Source organism: Brassica napus, chromosome C4 (genome assembly GCF_020379485.1).
Source record: "Brassica napus cultivar Da-Ae chromosome C4, Da-Ae, whole genome shotgun sequence".
NCBI lineage: Eukaryota > Viridiplantae > Streptophyta > Magnoliopsida > Brassicales > Brassicaceae > Brassica > Brassica napus.
The window spans coordinates 46,737,989-46,753,126 of NC_063447.1; the positions used below are offsets into that span (position 1 = coordinate 46,737,989).

At 38.9% G+C, this 15,138-nt stretch overlaps 2 protein-coding genes and 2 pseudogenes across 10 annotated transcripts; 1 reads left to right on the forward strand and 3 right to left on the reverse strand.

The window, feature by feature from the left end:
• Positions 1 to 461: 461 nt before the first annotated feature.
• On the reverse strand, positions 462 to 2,004 carry LOC106392339. 9 transcript variants are annotated; one of them, XM_048756244.1, is made up of 5 exons: positions 1,846 to 1,973; positions 1,657 to 1,737; positions 1,310 to 1,372; positions 838 to 905; positions 462 to 692 (listed from the first exon to the last, which is right to left on the reverse strand). In XM_048756244.1, exons 1-5 carry the CDS (start codon positions 1,960 to 1,962, stop codon positions 650 to 652), a joined length of 372 nt encoding a protein of 123 aa, XP_048612201.1. In that variant the 5' UTR covers positions 1,963 to 1,973; the 3' UTR covers positions 462 to 649. The 9 variants fall into 9 exon arrangements, with proteins under 9 accessions (XP_048612201.1, XP_022559380.1, XP_022559379.1 ...); XM_022703659.2 differs by having other exon boundaries at positions 814 to 905; XM_022703658.2 differs by having other exon boundaries at positions 1,286 to 1,372.
• Positions 2,005 to 2,143: 139 nt separating this feature from the next.
• LOC106392388 (pentatricopeptide repeat-containing protein At5g39680-like) lies at positions 2,144 to 4,446 on the forward strand. Its single transcript, XM_013833204.3, has one exon. The coding sequence runs from the start codon at positions 2,151 to 2,153 to the stop codon at positions 4,293 to 4,295; it is 2,145 nt and encodes a 714-aa protein (XP_013688658.2). The 5' UTR covers positions 2,144 to 2,150; the 3' UTR covers positions 4,296 to 4,446.
• A 30-nt stretch (positions 4,447 to 4,476) lies between these two features.
• Positions 4,477 to 5,362, reverse strand: LOC106392389 (annotated as a pseudogene).
• Positions 5,363 to 11,924: 6,562 nt separating this feature from the next.
• On the reverse strand, positions 11,925 to 14,866 carry LOC106393215 (annotated as a pseudogene).
• Positions 14,867 to 15,138: the final 272 nt, after the last annotated feature.

The window sequence follows — 15,138 nt, forward strand, 5'->3', positions numbered from 1 at the left end:
TATGGTCCAATGCAAGTCTCTTAATTATAAGTTCTTAAAAAAATATATTAAATATTTTTTTATTAAACTTAAAATTTTTTGATTAAATAAAACATAGTAAAAGATAACATTTTAAACATAGATTTTTAAATAAAAACATGAAAACAAAGATTAGTAAAATAAACAATAATAATTTGAATTGTAAAATTCTCAAAGGTTTGATCAAAATATTGATCAAATATTTGATCAAATGTATCATCAAGTGATTCATCTAAAGTATTTTGAGAAGAAGAAGCCATATATGGTGATTAAAGAGAGAAGATGAGTAAAGAGAGAAGATGACAATTTTGTTCTTGAGAAAAAAAAAAAAACTTGAGATGGTAGAAAGAACATGCGATCAAAATGTTTTGGTTGTTTGGTATGGTGAGAAGGAGAGAAAATGAACTTGTGTTTGCTCTTTGGTTTGGTGAGACGGTAGAACATGAGATCAAAATGTTTGGTCGTTTAGTTTTATATAGAGAATCAGAGTACACAAGTCACTAGTAATCACGTGAATACACAAGTCCTTGAGTACACAAGATTACAAAATAGAAAAGTGATACATGAGGGTGACACAAAAAAAGCAGTCTACAAAACAACACAATGACACAACAAAACAAGAGACCAAAAACTAGACTTGCTTCACAACAGAGTGACATAACCAAAGTCTTCTTCTGCGTGATACAAGAAAACAAGACATAAGAAAACAAGACACAAGTACAAAGTCTTCTTATCCGTGACAAAATAACTCAAATGTCCTAATAAAAACATATAAAGGAACCATTATTGTTTTACCTGAGATGAAAGCTTCTATGTTACCTGAGATGACGGCTCCCTTGTTGGTCTCCCTGTATAAGACATAATGCTACTCTTTCACTCTTCTTCACCTGGAAATAATGAGCAGATAAATGAACATAAGAACATGAAACATTATTAACATTTTAAACTCCATTAAATACATGAACTTAAACATTTTAACTTTTTAACATAACAAGAACTTAAACAGAACAAGAAAAAACAGAAGAAGAACAAGACAAACACAACAAAGATTCAGACACGAGAAAAATTAAGAAACAAAGACAGTGACATAAACAAACACTATACATCAAGAAGATCAAACTTTACACTATAGATTCAGACTCAACCTCTAATCTAATCAGATCACCATCAAAAGCATCAAGCGTTACACTAGACATTGACAGAGAAAAAGCCACTCAACTAAACATCTAATCTAATATGATCACTATAAAAAAGCATCAAGCTCTGCCTCTTTATTCTCTGCATCTTCAACCTCAGTTTCTACATCTTCAGTTTCCTCAGCATTCCCAGCGACCATCATCTCTTCCAATTTCCTCTGCAAAGCTCAGATACAATATTTCAGAACAGCAAGAAACTATCTTAGGCCAAAAAAATACTTATCATAAAAAAATCTTAGGCCAATAGAAAGAAGTCTGGGAGAGTAAGTAACCTTTAAGCAAAATAAAAACACAAGCTTTAAGCAAACTAAAAACTCAAACTTTTCATCAAAATGATTCAGAAGAAGTTCATGTTACAACCTAATCTATAACGCACAGATGATGAATGATACAAAACCAGTACGAAAAGGTTTCAATTGAAAAGCAATGGCTTAATCCTCACCTTCTTACGAGCCTCGATACGCTTTCGCCTCAACGATTCCTCATGCTGCTTCTGAGCTTCCTTTCTTCTCTTCTTCTTCCTCTTGTGAAACCCAATCACAAAATTCATAATTTCGCGAAAGAAACAGCGATTAGAGATGCCAAGATTGAGTATATGACTCTGAATCAGATTATCGCGATTGAAACATACTTGAGCTTGAGCCCCAGCCGTGAGCTTGGAGGATCTCGGTGCATAAATCGGTGAAGAAGGAGAGGAGATGATTTTCGAGAGAGAGAAAGAAACGGGAAAGTGTGACACGCGTCCCATAAGATCCGTCTCTTCTGGGTCTAATTAAGCAACGTTGCTTAACTAATTAGGTAATTTATTTTTAAAAAAAATCTAAAGACACTAAATACGGGGCTTAAGAGACCCAGATAACAGATGGTCTAAACTGAAAATCTGATGGGACACCCACCCTAGCGCTCAAAAACAGAGCTTGTTGTCGGAGAAGAGCCATGTCCGCCGTGTCTTTGATAGAACGACAGCAGGTAAAATGGGATAAACTCGCGTCTTTATTACCCAAACCAACCGAAGCTCTTCCACGCCTTAATAATCTCTTGAAACTCTGTGCTAACTCAAGTTATCTGAAGACTGGCGAATCCATTCACGCTCATCTGATCGTCAAGGACCTATTATCTCGACCTGAGGACGCATGGCAGATCAACTCTCTGATTAATCTCTACGCTAAACGCGGGGAAGCTCATCATCGTGCACGCAAGCTGTTCGACTCAATGCCTGAGAGAAACGTGGTTTCTTGGTGCACGTTGATGAAAGGCTATCAAGATTCCGGGTCCGACTCCGAAGTTTTAAAGCTTTTCAAAACCATGCTTCTTTCCTTCAAATCAAAACCTAATGAGTTCGTAGCCACTGTAGTTATTAAATCTTGTTCAAGCTCTGGGAGAATCAAAGAAGGTAAGCAGTGTCACGGATGTTTTCTTAAACACGCTTTGACGTCACATGAGTATGTACGCAACACTCTTCTCTACATGTATTCTTCGTGTTCTGGAGCAAGAGAGGCTATCAGAGTTTTGGATGATCTTCCGTATTGTGATCTTCTTGCTTTCAACTCCGCTCTCAGTGGATACTTAGAGCATGGTGGTGCTTTAGGAGAAGCCCTTGAGATTTTGAGAAAAATGGCTATTGAAGAAGATTTGGTGTGGGACGAAGTTACGTATATGTCTTCTTTAAAGCTTTGCTCTAGCTTCAGAGACTTAAACATGGCTCGGCAGATTCATAGCCGAATGGTACGGCTTGGATTCCACTGCGGTGATGTTAATGTAAGTGGTGCACTCATTAACATGTATGGCAAATGTGGTAAACCCTTATACGCTCAGAGAGTTTACGACGGTAGTACGACGCACGCTCAAAACATCGTCTTGAACACGTCCATCATGGACGCTTACTTCCAGAACAAGTCTTACGAGGAGGCTCTGAATCTGTTTGCAAAGATGGAAAACAGAGATGAGGTCCCACCTAACGAGTTCACCTTTGCTGTTTTGTTGAACTCAGTCGCAGAGCTGTGTCTTCTGAAACACGGCGGCCTTCTACACGGCCTTGTCGTTAAATCCGGTTTTAGGAGCCATGTAATGGTTGGCAACGCGTTGGTTAACATGTACGCCAAGAGCGGCAGCATCCAGGACGCGTGGAAAACATTCTCAGGAATGAATTTTAGAGATGTTATTACTTGGAACGTAATGATATGTGGATTCTCACATCATGGACTAGGGAAAGAAGCGCTTGAGGTCTTTGAGGAGATGATGGTAGCGGGAGAGGTCCCTAACCGCATAACTTTCATCGGCGTCTTGCACGCTTGCAGCCATATGGGTTTCGTGGAGCAAGGCCGTTACTACTTTCACCATTTGATGAAACGGTTTAACGTTGAGCCTAATTTGCAGCATTACACATGCGTCGTTGGGATTTTGAGCAAGGCTGGATTGTTTGAGGAGGTTGAGAGTTTCATGAGAGAAGCTCCGGTCCAATGGGATGTTGTTGCATGGAGTTCTTTGCTAAACGCTTGTTACGTTCGCCGGAACTACAGTTTAGGGAAAAAGGTTGCGGAGTACGCCATCGAGATGTATCCAAACAACTCAGGGATTTACATATTGTTATCTAATATACACGCCAAGTCAAAAGAGTGGGACGGTGTGGCGAGAGTGCGTTCGTTGATGAAGGAGAGGCGAGTTAAGAAGGAGCCTGGAGTGAGCTGGATATGTATACGGAACCAAACGCATACGTTTCTTTCGGAGGATAACCAACACTCGGAGATTGTGCTGATTTACGCAAAGGTGAAGGAGGTTTTGTCGAAGATTAGGCCGTTAGGGTATTCTCCTGATGTTGCCGGGGGTTACCATGATGTAGACGCAGAGCAGAGTGAGAGCAACCTCTCTTATCACAGCGAGAAGCTAGCTGTGGCGTATGGTCTGATGAAAACGCCAGAGAACTCGCCACTGTACGTGACTAAGAACGTGAGGATATGTGATGATTGTCACTCTGCGATCAAGCTTATCTCGAGGCTCTCAAACCGGTTGATAGTTGTCAGAGATTCCAACCGGTTCCACCATTTCCAAAATGGTCAGTGTTCTTGCTGTGGTTACTGGTGAAGACTTAAAGTTGTTAGTCATTATTTTATAGGTGTAAATAGTGTCTACTAGTTCAATTTTTTGTATAGGTTTCAGGCTTAACCTATTCATGTATGTGAAAATAGTCTATAGTAGCTTTTGGTATTAAAGTTTGATAAGTCTTACAGAAGTTGATAGATTTGTCACTTCAGAAACTATAATTTTAGCAGAGATTGTTTTCCATAAACTTCACAAATCCATGGAAATTGATTCTTCCATCTTTGTTTCCGTCCAACGAGCTGATCATTCTCCTGCAGTTATCAAGGTTAGATCCTTGCTTTAAGCCAAGGATTGTCAAAACTCTCTGTAAATCTACTGGATCAAGAAACACATCTCTGTTTTCATCAAAGACGTCAAAAGCTTGCTTCACTTCCTCCAAGCTCGGCTCTTTCTCTTCAAACAGATTAGAAAGCTCTTCAGCAGTGTAACGTTTCTGAAGTCCTAAGCTTTCTGTGTCGGTGATAAGTCCTAAGCTTTGCATCACCATCTCTGCATCTTCTATGCAAAGACCATCATCGTGTGCGATTGAGCTCTGAACCTCGAGATTTTTGCTCATCTTCTCGGAAACATATTGTTGGTGTTGAAGAAGTGGGCAACACCTGGAGAAAAGGATCTGAGCGAAAGAAACCCATCTGAAAACACGTTGAGGAAGATATCCACCAGACCAAACAAAGGGAAAGCAGAAGAGTGTTGGCATTGGGACAAGGAACTCTTTTCCATGGTTATAAGACAGTATATGTGGTTTACAGTCATAAGTTTGGTTATGTTCCGAAACTAAAAACTTAGCAAATGAAAATGAAATGAAATGTGTGTGAAGGAGATGTGGGAGATATGAGTGTTATATATAAATGCATGAAGTGAGGAAGGTGCAGCTGGAAGAAGAGACTAGGAAAGACGAAACTCACAAAGAAACTTTGCCTAAGAAATGAATAAGTAAAAGTTGAGTGGGAAATTTCTTGTGCTGCACCATTTCATGGGAGTTGTACTTTTGGACATATTTGAAGGAAAGTTTGATCAGTTTTCTATTTTTATGATTTAAGTGTATTTTATTCTGGACATATGAAAGGTATCATTGTTAATAGGGATGTCACGTCTCGCTTTCATCGTGCCTTACCGTGTGATACATTTCAGTTTTAAAAATACTAGTTTCAGAAATTTACAAATTGTCATGTTTTTCTTTTACGGCAAACTTGGGGACAAGATCATTTTTCTATGCTTAACCTTTTCGTGCAAGAATATGCTTAGATAACTGTTTTGACTGTTATTTCTTAAGCTAGTTAATGTTGTTCGATCGGCTTTTGCCTTGTCTAGTTAAGGTTGTCGTTGTAAGTATTTTGCGTGTTTGATTCCGGGATTGTAATAGTTTTTTTCTTTTCTTTTCGGGATTATAATAGTTAGGCCATCAGCTTTTGTTTTGAGATTGTACTCAATCAACTGCCAGCTTGTGTTATTGAGATGAAAGTAGTGCAATCACCAACTAATTTGTTTTGATCATATGTATCTGGTTTTAGGTTATCAATAAAATTTGACAAAAAAATAACCTTTTTCAACTGAGAAGCCAACTTTAATGACTTTCAAAAATGTTTATAAACCCCAATCCCAACCTTGACATCGAAGAATACTCACCTATCTCCCCCTATCTTTCTCTCTCTGACTCTCTCTTGTTCAGGTTTGTACACTTTAGTAGGCCCTTTTCTAATGAAGAGTCATCAAAACATTTTATTTTCAAACAAACGTGATACTTTTCCCTTTGGACCGGAAAGTATACATAAGCCTGAGACGATCGTAATCTGAAAACATAGAAGCAGTTAAGTCTCTCTAAGATATATAACTAATTTCCACAATTAACTATAGTGATTTTCTTCTCTTCAGAAAAAACTAGATGTTATATAGTAAATGAAGTAAGAAGACACGTCACAGGGGACACGTCACAAGGAAGAGGGGAAATACAAAGATATAAACCAATTTATTTTTCGTTTTTAGATTCATTCGAAATTTGTAAAAGTTTGTTACACTTTCTCTCTCATCTTTCTCTGTGGAACGATTCTCATCTTTGTTGATTTCCATTGTTGGAAGATCATCACTGTGAGTAGGAATCGGTGTTTACGAACGTTGGATTCCACTTCTATCTTTATAATACAAAAGTGACGTTTATCTCTTATCAAAGGTATCAGAGCTTCGACGATTCTACGGAGGACGATGACGGAAACTCGATCGCAGACTCAGATGAAGGAGGCAAAGATTCGCGAAACAGAAGGAGCTTTCGGAGCTCGAATCGAAGCTTTGGAGGTCAAGTTGGAGAATCAATCGGAGAAGTTGAGCGCGAAGCTCGATCAACACATCAGCGATATCGCGGAGACGCTTCATCTGATCGTGACTCAGAAAGACACCGCGTCGTCTAGTGATAACCGTCAACCGGAACGTTTTCCTCCGATGATGCATCCAGATCCGGGTCGCGGTCGCGGAGGAATGATTCCTCACTATTCTGGTATGACGCGTTTGACGAAACTGGATTTTCCTCGTTTCAATGGAGAAGGGATGAAAGATTGGCTTTGTAAGGTAGATCAAATTTTTTACATGGAACAGACGCCTGAGGAGTTGAAAGTTGGTATAGCTTCGATGCACTTTGATGGCCTCGCCGCTACTTGGCATCGCGCTGTATTACAATCTGAGACTCTTCGGAATTTGTTACAAGATTGGCCAACTTATTTGATGCTGTTAACTGAACGGTTTGAGGAGTTGTTGGATGATCCTTTTGCGGAGTTGAAACAGTTGCAGGAGACTGATGGTATCGTCGAATACCATGGGAGGTTTGAGTTGATTCGCACCAGAGTCAATCTACCTGAGCATTACCTTGTAAGCGCTTATTTGGCAGGGTTACGCACTGACACACAGATGCATATTCGTATGTTTCAGCCAGTGTCAGTTCGTCAGTGTCTTATGCTGGGGAGGTTGTATGAGAAGGCACATCCAAAGAAGCCTTTTCAGTCCGGATGGACTCAAGGGAAATCGGCGTTTGCTGGAAAAGGTTTACTTCCTATCAAAAAGGAGCCAGATGGGAAGCCTGCCTTGATCACTTCTCCGGAGAAACCGCGTGAATTTCAACCTCAGAAGTTCTTTACGCAAGAAGAAATGAGTAAACGTAGAGCTGCTGGTCTGTGTTATTTTTGTGATGAGAAGTACACACATGGCCACTATATGAAGCACAAAAAGACACAACTGTTCGTTATGGAGGTTGAAGAGGAGGAAGGACTGACACCTGAAGAACAAGAGATGATTGCAGAGCAGAATCAAGAAGAGATTGCTCAGATTTTAGTAAATGCAGTCACTGGAATCTCAGGTTATCGTACTATGAGAGTCAGAGGAATGTCTGGGAAAAGAACCTTATTTGTTCTCATTGATACGTGTTCGACACACAACTTCATCGATGAGAAGATTGCTGCAAAGTTGGGTTGTGAGTTGCTTCCGGCGAGTACAGCTAAAGTAGCAGTGGCTGATGGTCGTAAATTGGGTGTGAGTGCTAAAATTAATAACTTTCAATGGAACTTTCACCATAATTCTTTCTCGGCTGACTTTATGGTTATTCCATTGGGAGGTTGTGATATGGTGTTGGGAGTTCAATGGTTGGAACAATGGGGACCTATCACTTGCGATTTTCAAGAATTGACGATGAAGTTCAGACAGGGAACTAAGTTTGTGTTACTTCATGGGCTTAAGGAAGGGTCTGTTCGAGAAGTGAGAGCAAAGAAGATGAATTTGGAGGATGATGACATTGTACAGATCTCAATGCTCATGGTTCAGCGGGAGGATTCAGCAGTACAGGGGAGTCTAAGTGCTTTGGAAGGAGATGCAGTTGAGAATCACTCTCGCCCTATTGCTGAATTGATTCATTCATATGCTTATATCTTTGAGGAACCTACAACATTACCTCCGTTTAGAGACAATCACAACCACAAAATTCCACTTTTGGAGGGGTCTAATCCGATTAACCAGAGACCATATCGTTATGCCTTGCATCAGAAGGATGAGATTGACAAAATGGTGAAAGAATTATTGAAGGCAGGGGCTATTCAGGTGAGCTCTAGTTCATATGCATCGTCTGTGGTGTTGGTTAAAAAGAAAGATGGGAGTTGGCGTTTGTGTGTTGATTACAGAGGTCTCAACAACATGACTGTTAAAGATCGCTTCCCTATTCCGTTGATAGAGGACCTTATGGATGAGTTGGGTGGGTCTTGCGTATTATCTAAGATCGATCTCAGAGCAGGCTATCATCAGGTGAGAATGGATCCCACTGATATTCACAAGAGGCTTTCAAAACTCATACCGGTCACTTTGAGTATTTGGTTATGCCTTTTGGCTTAACAAATGCACCAGCCACCTTTCAGAGTTTGATGAACACTGTGTTCACTGAGCTGTTGAGGAAGTGTGTTTTGATTTTTTTCGACGATATTTTGGTTTATAGCCCTTCAGAGGAAGCACATGTGGATCATTTGAAGAGTGTATTTGAGTTGATGAGACTTAACAAGTTATTTTCAAAGAGTAGCAAATGCTCTTTTGCTACTGATAAGGTGGAATATCTAGGCCATTTTATTCAGAAGGAGGGAGTTTCCACTGGCCCACAGAAGATAAGGGCAATTGTAGAATGGCCCGTTCCATCATCGTTGAAGGCATTGAGAGGATTCTTGGGGCTTCCTGGGTATTACAGAAGATTTGGCTGGCGTTTTGGAAGGATTGCCTTTCCTCTCACTGCATTAACCAAGAAGAACTGCTTTGAATGGTCGGTAGAAGCTGAAACTGCCTTTGGAATACTGAAGAAAGCTTTATGTGAAGCACCTGTTTTGGCTTTACTACAATTTGACAAACCGTTTGTTGTCGAGACTGATGCTTGTGGACATGGCATTGGGGCTGTGTTGATGCAGGGGGGCCACCCAATCGCCTACATAAGCCGCCATTTGAAAGGGAGGCAACTTCACCTTTCTATCTACGAGAAAGAGTTATTAGCGGTGGTGTTTGCGGTGCAGAAATGGCGCCACTATTTGCTACCAAACCACTTCATTATCAAGACCGATCAGAAGAGTTTGAAATATCTGTTGGAACAACGTTTGAATACACCTATTCAACAGCAGTGGTTACCAAAGCTTCTGGAATTTGATTATGAGATACAATATCGTCAAGGCAAAGAAAATGTAGTAGCAGACGCCTTGTCTAGAGTTGAAGGATCGGAGGTATTGCATATGGCTATGTCGGTTGTTGAATGTGATCTGATGCAGCAGATTAAACAGGCGTATGAGTTGGATAGTAGTGTAAAGGCAATCATTGAGGAGTTAAAGAGTAAACCATTTTCGAGGAAGCATTACTCCTGGTCGCAGAATGTTTTAAGGAGGAAGAGCAAGATTGTGGTACCGATGGATGTAGGAATCAGAGATAAGATTCTACAATAGTTACATTGTTCGGGCCTTGGGGGTCACTCGGGTAGGGATGTCACTCATCAACGAGTTAAGGGCATTTTTTATTGGAAAGGAATGGTGAAGGACATACAACAATACATCAGGAGTTTCAGTGTTTGTCAGCAATGCAAATACGATACTTCAGCTTACCCAGGACTATTGGAACCTTTGCCGATTCCGGAGTCAATTTGGTCTGATATATTGATAGACTACATCGATGGCCTTCCTCTATCTTGCGGTAAATCAGTCATTCTAGTGGTGGTTGATAGGTTGAGTAAAGCTGCTCATTTTGTCGCTTTGGCTCACCCGTATTCTGCTTCTTCAGTTGCTCAAGTTTACTTGGACAACGTTTTTAAACTCCATGGGTTTCCTCAATCCATTGTCAGTGATCGTGACGCAGTTTTCTTGAGTGACTTTTGGAAGGAATTGTTCAGCTTGCAGGGAGTGGCGCTGAACATGTCGAGTGCGTATCATCCGCAGAGTGATGGTCAAACGGAGGTTGTGAACAGGGGAGTGGAAACGTATTTGCGTTGTATGTGTAGCGACAGGCCGAAGTTATGGAGTAAGTGGTTGCCTCTTGCAGAGTATTGGTACAATACCAACTTCCACTCTACGATTCAAACTACGCCTTTCGAAGCAGTCTATGGTCGTCCACCACCTCAACACTTGCCTTACTTACCGGGAGAGTCGAAAGTAGCAGTGGTTGATCAATGTTTGCGTGACAGGGAAGATATGTTGTTGACGCTTAAGTTTCATTTTTCACGAGCTCAGCATAGGATGAAGCAGTTTGTGGATCAACACAGAACTGACAGGAGCTTTGAATTGGGGGATTATGTATACGTGAAGTTACAACCTTACCGTCAACGCTCTGTGGTTGTTCGTTCTAATCAGAAACTTTCTCCGAAGTATTTTGGTCCTTACATGATAGTGGACAAGTGTGGGAGTGTAGCTTATAAGTTGAAGTTACCGGCGGGTTCTCAAATTCACCCTGTGTTTCATGTTTCACAATTAAAGGAGGCTGTGGGTAATGTGGAGACAACTACGGTTCTTCCTTCGGTCGTTTCTGATGTGTTGATCAAGGAACCGGAGCTCATTCTTGAGAGGAAGATGGTCAAACGCCAGGGTAAAGCAGCGACGAAGGTCTTGATCAAGTGGCGTAACCAACCGGAGGATGAGGCAACATGGGAGTTTCTGTTTGACGTGGAGAGGAAGTTTCCTGCTTTTGAACCTTGGGTCAAGGTTTTGCAGACCGGGAGGATTTGTTATAGTAAATGAAGTAAGAAGACACGTCACAGGGGACACGTCACAAAGAAGAGGGGAAATACAAAGATATAAATCAATTTACTTTTCGTTTTTAGATTCATTCGAAATTTGTAAAAGTTTGTTACACTTTCTCTCTCATCTTTCTCTGTTGGACGATTCTCATCTTTGTTGATTTCCATTGTTGGAAGATCATCACTGTGAGTAGGAATCGGTGTTTACGAACGTTGGATTCCATTTCTAACTTTATAATACAAAAGTGACGTTTATTTCTTGTCACATGATTCATGACTTGGTTGACTAAGACAAACACGAATTAATGTCACAGTTGCAACTAATTTCCTTCGTAATTTCCAGGAAATTGCTAGTGAACAAGATTGAGACTGAGTGGCTTCCTTTTCTTTTGAACTCTGTTATCTTTCTCAAATCAAAATTTTCTTAGATTGGTTGTTTTGGTCAATATGTGCTAAAAAAGAGAGCTTGAGGAACAAAAAAAAGTTAAGAGCAAAACCCAAAGTAGGGCATTTTCAACGTAATTAGAAAAATAAAATTGTAAATAGTAGAATCTATTTAAAATGGTTTTGTTACACAAAAAATCTAAATTTTTTTGTTATTTTATAAAAAATTTAGATCGTTCCAGATTTGTATTAAAAAGTGTTTTCAGTTGTACATTCGAATTTATCACAAAGTTAATTTAAATATTCTTATAATTGGTATTGTAGATAACTATATACTTAAAAGATGTCTGCAAAAAAATAAAAATAAAAGATATTCTAAAAATTAACCCTTTTTCAAATGTTGTGGGAGATACATCTTTCAAAAGTTCCATTGATTCAACAAATCATAATATAAGAATAAAACTTGAGCATCTCGATTGAACTTCATAACTAACAGATATTCTTCCTCAAGTTTTGTGCCATGTCAAAGTCCCCATGATGAATATCTTGCTAGGCAGGTCAGCAGCGGATGGACAGAGATACGTAATTCTTTCTTCACCAAGATCAACATCCGTAATATACACAAATCCAGCAACAATGTTGCAAAAATTCATACACAATTACGGATTAATGACTACTTCATCATGCCTTAGGTTTAATCATACAAAGTTTGGAGATGACTACCTTGAGATAATGTGATGAGGCTGTTTAGCGTATGAGATAGCCAGAACTGTATTGACAAGATCTTTGTCAATCAACACAGGTGTGATCCTCAAAGGTTCAGTAGACCTTGACTTCTCTATCAAGGCACCGATTCGATAAACTTGCATATCAGTGAACTTGGCGGTTTTGGTGTAGGCCGTGAGATTGTTTGTGGCTCCACTGAAATATCTCTTTGAATAAGAAAAGCAAAAGCCATTTGCTTTAATCAAATATATTACATATATAGAAAGAAAATCAAATAAAGAAATCGCCAGAGCTAAAAATAATTTACCTGAATGCTTTTGTTCCTCAACATTTTGCGAAAATCAGAATACCTGGAGAAAACTCCAGATGACCTCTCAAGATACGTTTTTCTTGAATTTGAAAGCTTTGTTCAGATCATAGACAGGTTCTGTTTCCTGCATACGGCAAAGATCAGTGAAGGGCAATCTAGGTTTCTTGAATTACTTTAAAACCAGAGAAGAGAGCTTTGGTATGTTACTTGACCAAGGACGATGACTAAAGATGCATTAAAAGTCCTTATTGCATGGAGAAGAAGCTGCATTAAGGCTAGCAAATTAGCATGCGGTTCATAGCGAACATAATCTCTTTTTGACTTAAGAAACTAAAATTTACCTGATAACCAAGACCACTTGTCCATCCCATTGTGTCAATCACCATACCAGAACGTCGAGATTCAGCCTTAATAGCAAACTCTGCTTCTAATTCTCGAGCAAGCTCTTCAACAAGGTATTTGTACAACCTAAGGTTGTTGCTGAGAGTACAAAAGAAAATGAAATGAAGAATATTAGTTCCCAAGTATAGGTTATTTAGACCTGAAGACTCAGAATTTGAAGTCAATTACGTCGCTGTGGTGTGACCAAAATAGTGCACAAGGGCCTTATGAAGAGGTAGTCCTTCAACAGGATCCACTGGCATTTCAACGGATGTAGCAGAAATAGTTCCTGGTATGGTTATCGAGCTTTGTCCGATATTAAGGTCAACAAAGGTCGGTTTGCAACCATCTTTTGCTGCCCAACTAAGAAGCATCTTGGCTAATGTGCTCTTCCCAGAGTCAGTATCTCCGACAAAGATAACCCTTGGTCCCTGCATCATGCAAAACAGTACAAATTAACAAAACCACAACTCAATGTTGCTACATGGATATACTCAATTTTTAGTACGGAATAATAAAAGCACCTGTGAAGAAACATAATCTCTTGTTGAGGACGTAACCCGATGTCTTTGTACTTGTAGAGAGTTGTGCACACTAAGATAGCTTACCATGGGTGTCTACATCGGGGGCATCATTAGTATACATATATAATACTACTAAATTATATGAACAAATTGTGGATGAAACCATAACTTTACCTCAACAGATGTATTGTCAGTCTCTGTGACGCCATCTATTTCGAGTGTTGCACCATACCACGTAAAGACCTGAAAGGTGAGCACTCATCTTGATGAGATGTAATCATCAATATTAGAATTTACTTTCTATGCAACCAACTACCTAAGCTCGAACTTTTTAGAGCTAACCCACACGGACAGAGGATGAATGTTGTGACAGAAACTAATGAACCCATGAAGTAAAGATATTCTGAAATCTGGTTGTTACAACTTAGAGTTAGAGAAAGACTTTTATTATGTTTAAAATTACATAACCATATTATAGCATATAGAATTTTCTTTGACGCCACCAAGCTAGCTATTTATGTATCACATCTAATCATGTCAAATAAAAAAAAATTGTGACGCCTAACTACTTGATATGTAACTATATCATCACTATAACACTGTAAAAGGAAAGAGGATGAACGTGACAGAATCTCAAGAACCATAACAAAAAAAAATGAAAAATGAATAACTTGTACTTGTAACAGAAAGAGTTGAACAGAACATACGGCGAACTGCTGGAGAGGAGGAAACGTGAGCCAGACGTTTCGTGGAAGCTCGGAACCAAAAATCTCAACTTGGCCATGGAGAATACGGAGTTTCAGAGGCGAAATCTGGGTCACATGAATTCTGATTTCGCTTTGTTTCTCTAACTTCACTCGTCTTACTTGAGGACTAAACTCAGTAGAAGCCGTAGTTGCATCACTGTTCATCGACAGACCACAGTATGACATGTTTATCTCTAAGGTGTCGCACACTTTTTGAAAGAAAACAACTTTGATATCTTTTTTTCAACTATCTATTTAAAGAGGCTCCGTTTTCTGGAAGGGAAGACGAGAGGTTTGTAACTCTTTTTGATTTTCGACGTGGGAGAGAAATGCGAAGCGTTTTCATTCAATACCATTATGGCAATGACGAATTCTAGTTTTAAATTAAATGAGAAACGATTATTCTTTTCATTTAGAAAAAAATCAAAATATTTTCACTTGTTTCCTTTGCTCAAAACAAAAAAATATTCACCTGTACTCGACAGTCTTCTGACTTTAGAACATCTTCAATCTCACTCTATTTTTTTTTTCGACAACAAAAATTCATTCTAATTTAATTTTAAAACATAATTTAAAGTAAAAAAGTTTCAACTTTATTTTATCTTTTTATAATACAGTAAAAATAACTTATTTCATAAATAGAATAATCTATTTATTTATTATTTATCACTTTAGAGCATCTGCAACCCATCTCTATAATAGAGATCTCTAAAATAGAGGAAAAAATAGAGATAGTATTTTTGCTCCAATGTGTTCCTCTATAATAGAGGAATGCTATATTTACCTCTATAAATAGAGAAATGCTATTTTTTCCTCTAAATATAGAGGAAAAAAAAGCATTCCTCAATTTATAGAGGCAAATATAGCATTCCTCTATTATAGAGGAACACATTGGAGCAAAAACACCATCTCTATTTTTGTCTCTATTTTAGAGATCTCTATTATAGAGATGGATTGAAAATGGTCTTATTTCTAACTCCGAAATAGAAAACTGTTAAAATATAATCCAATTCTGTATTTTGAAAAAAATAAA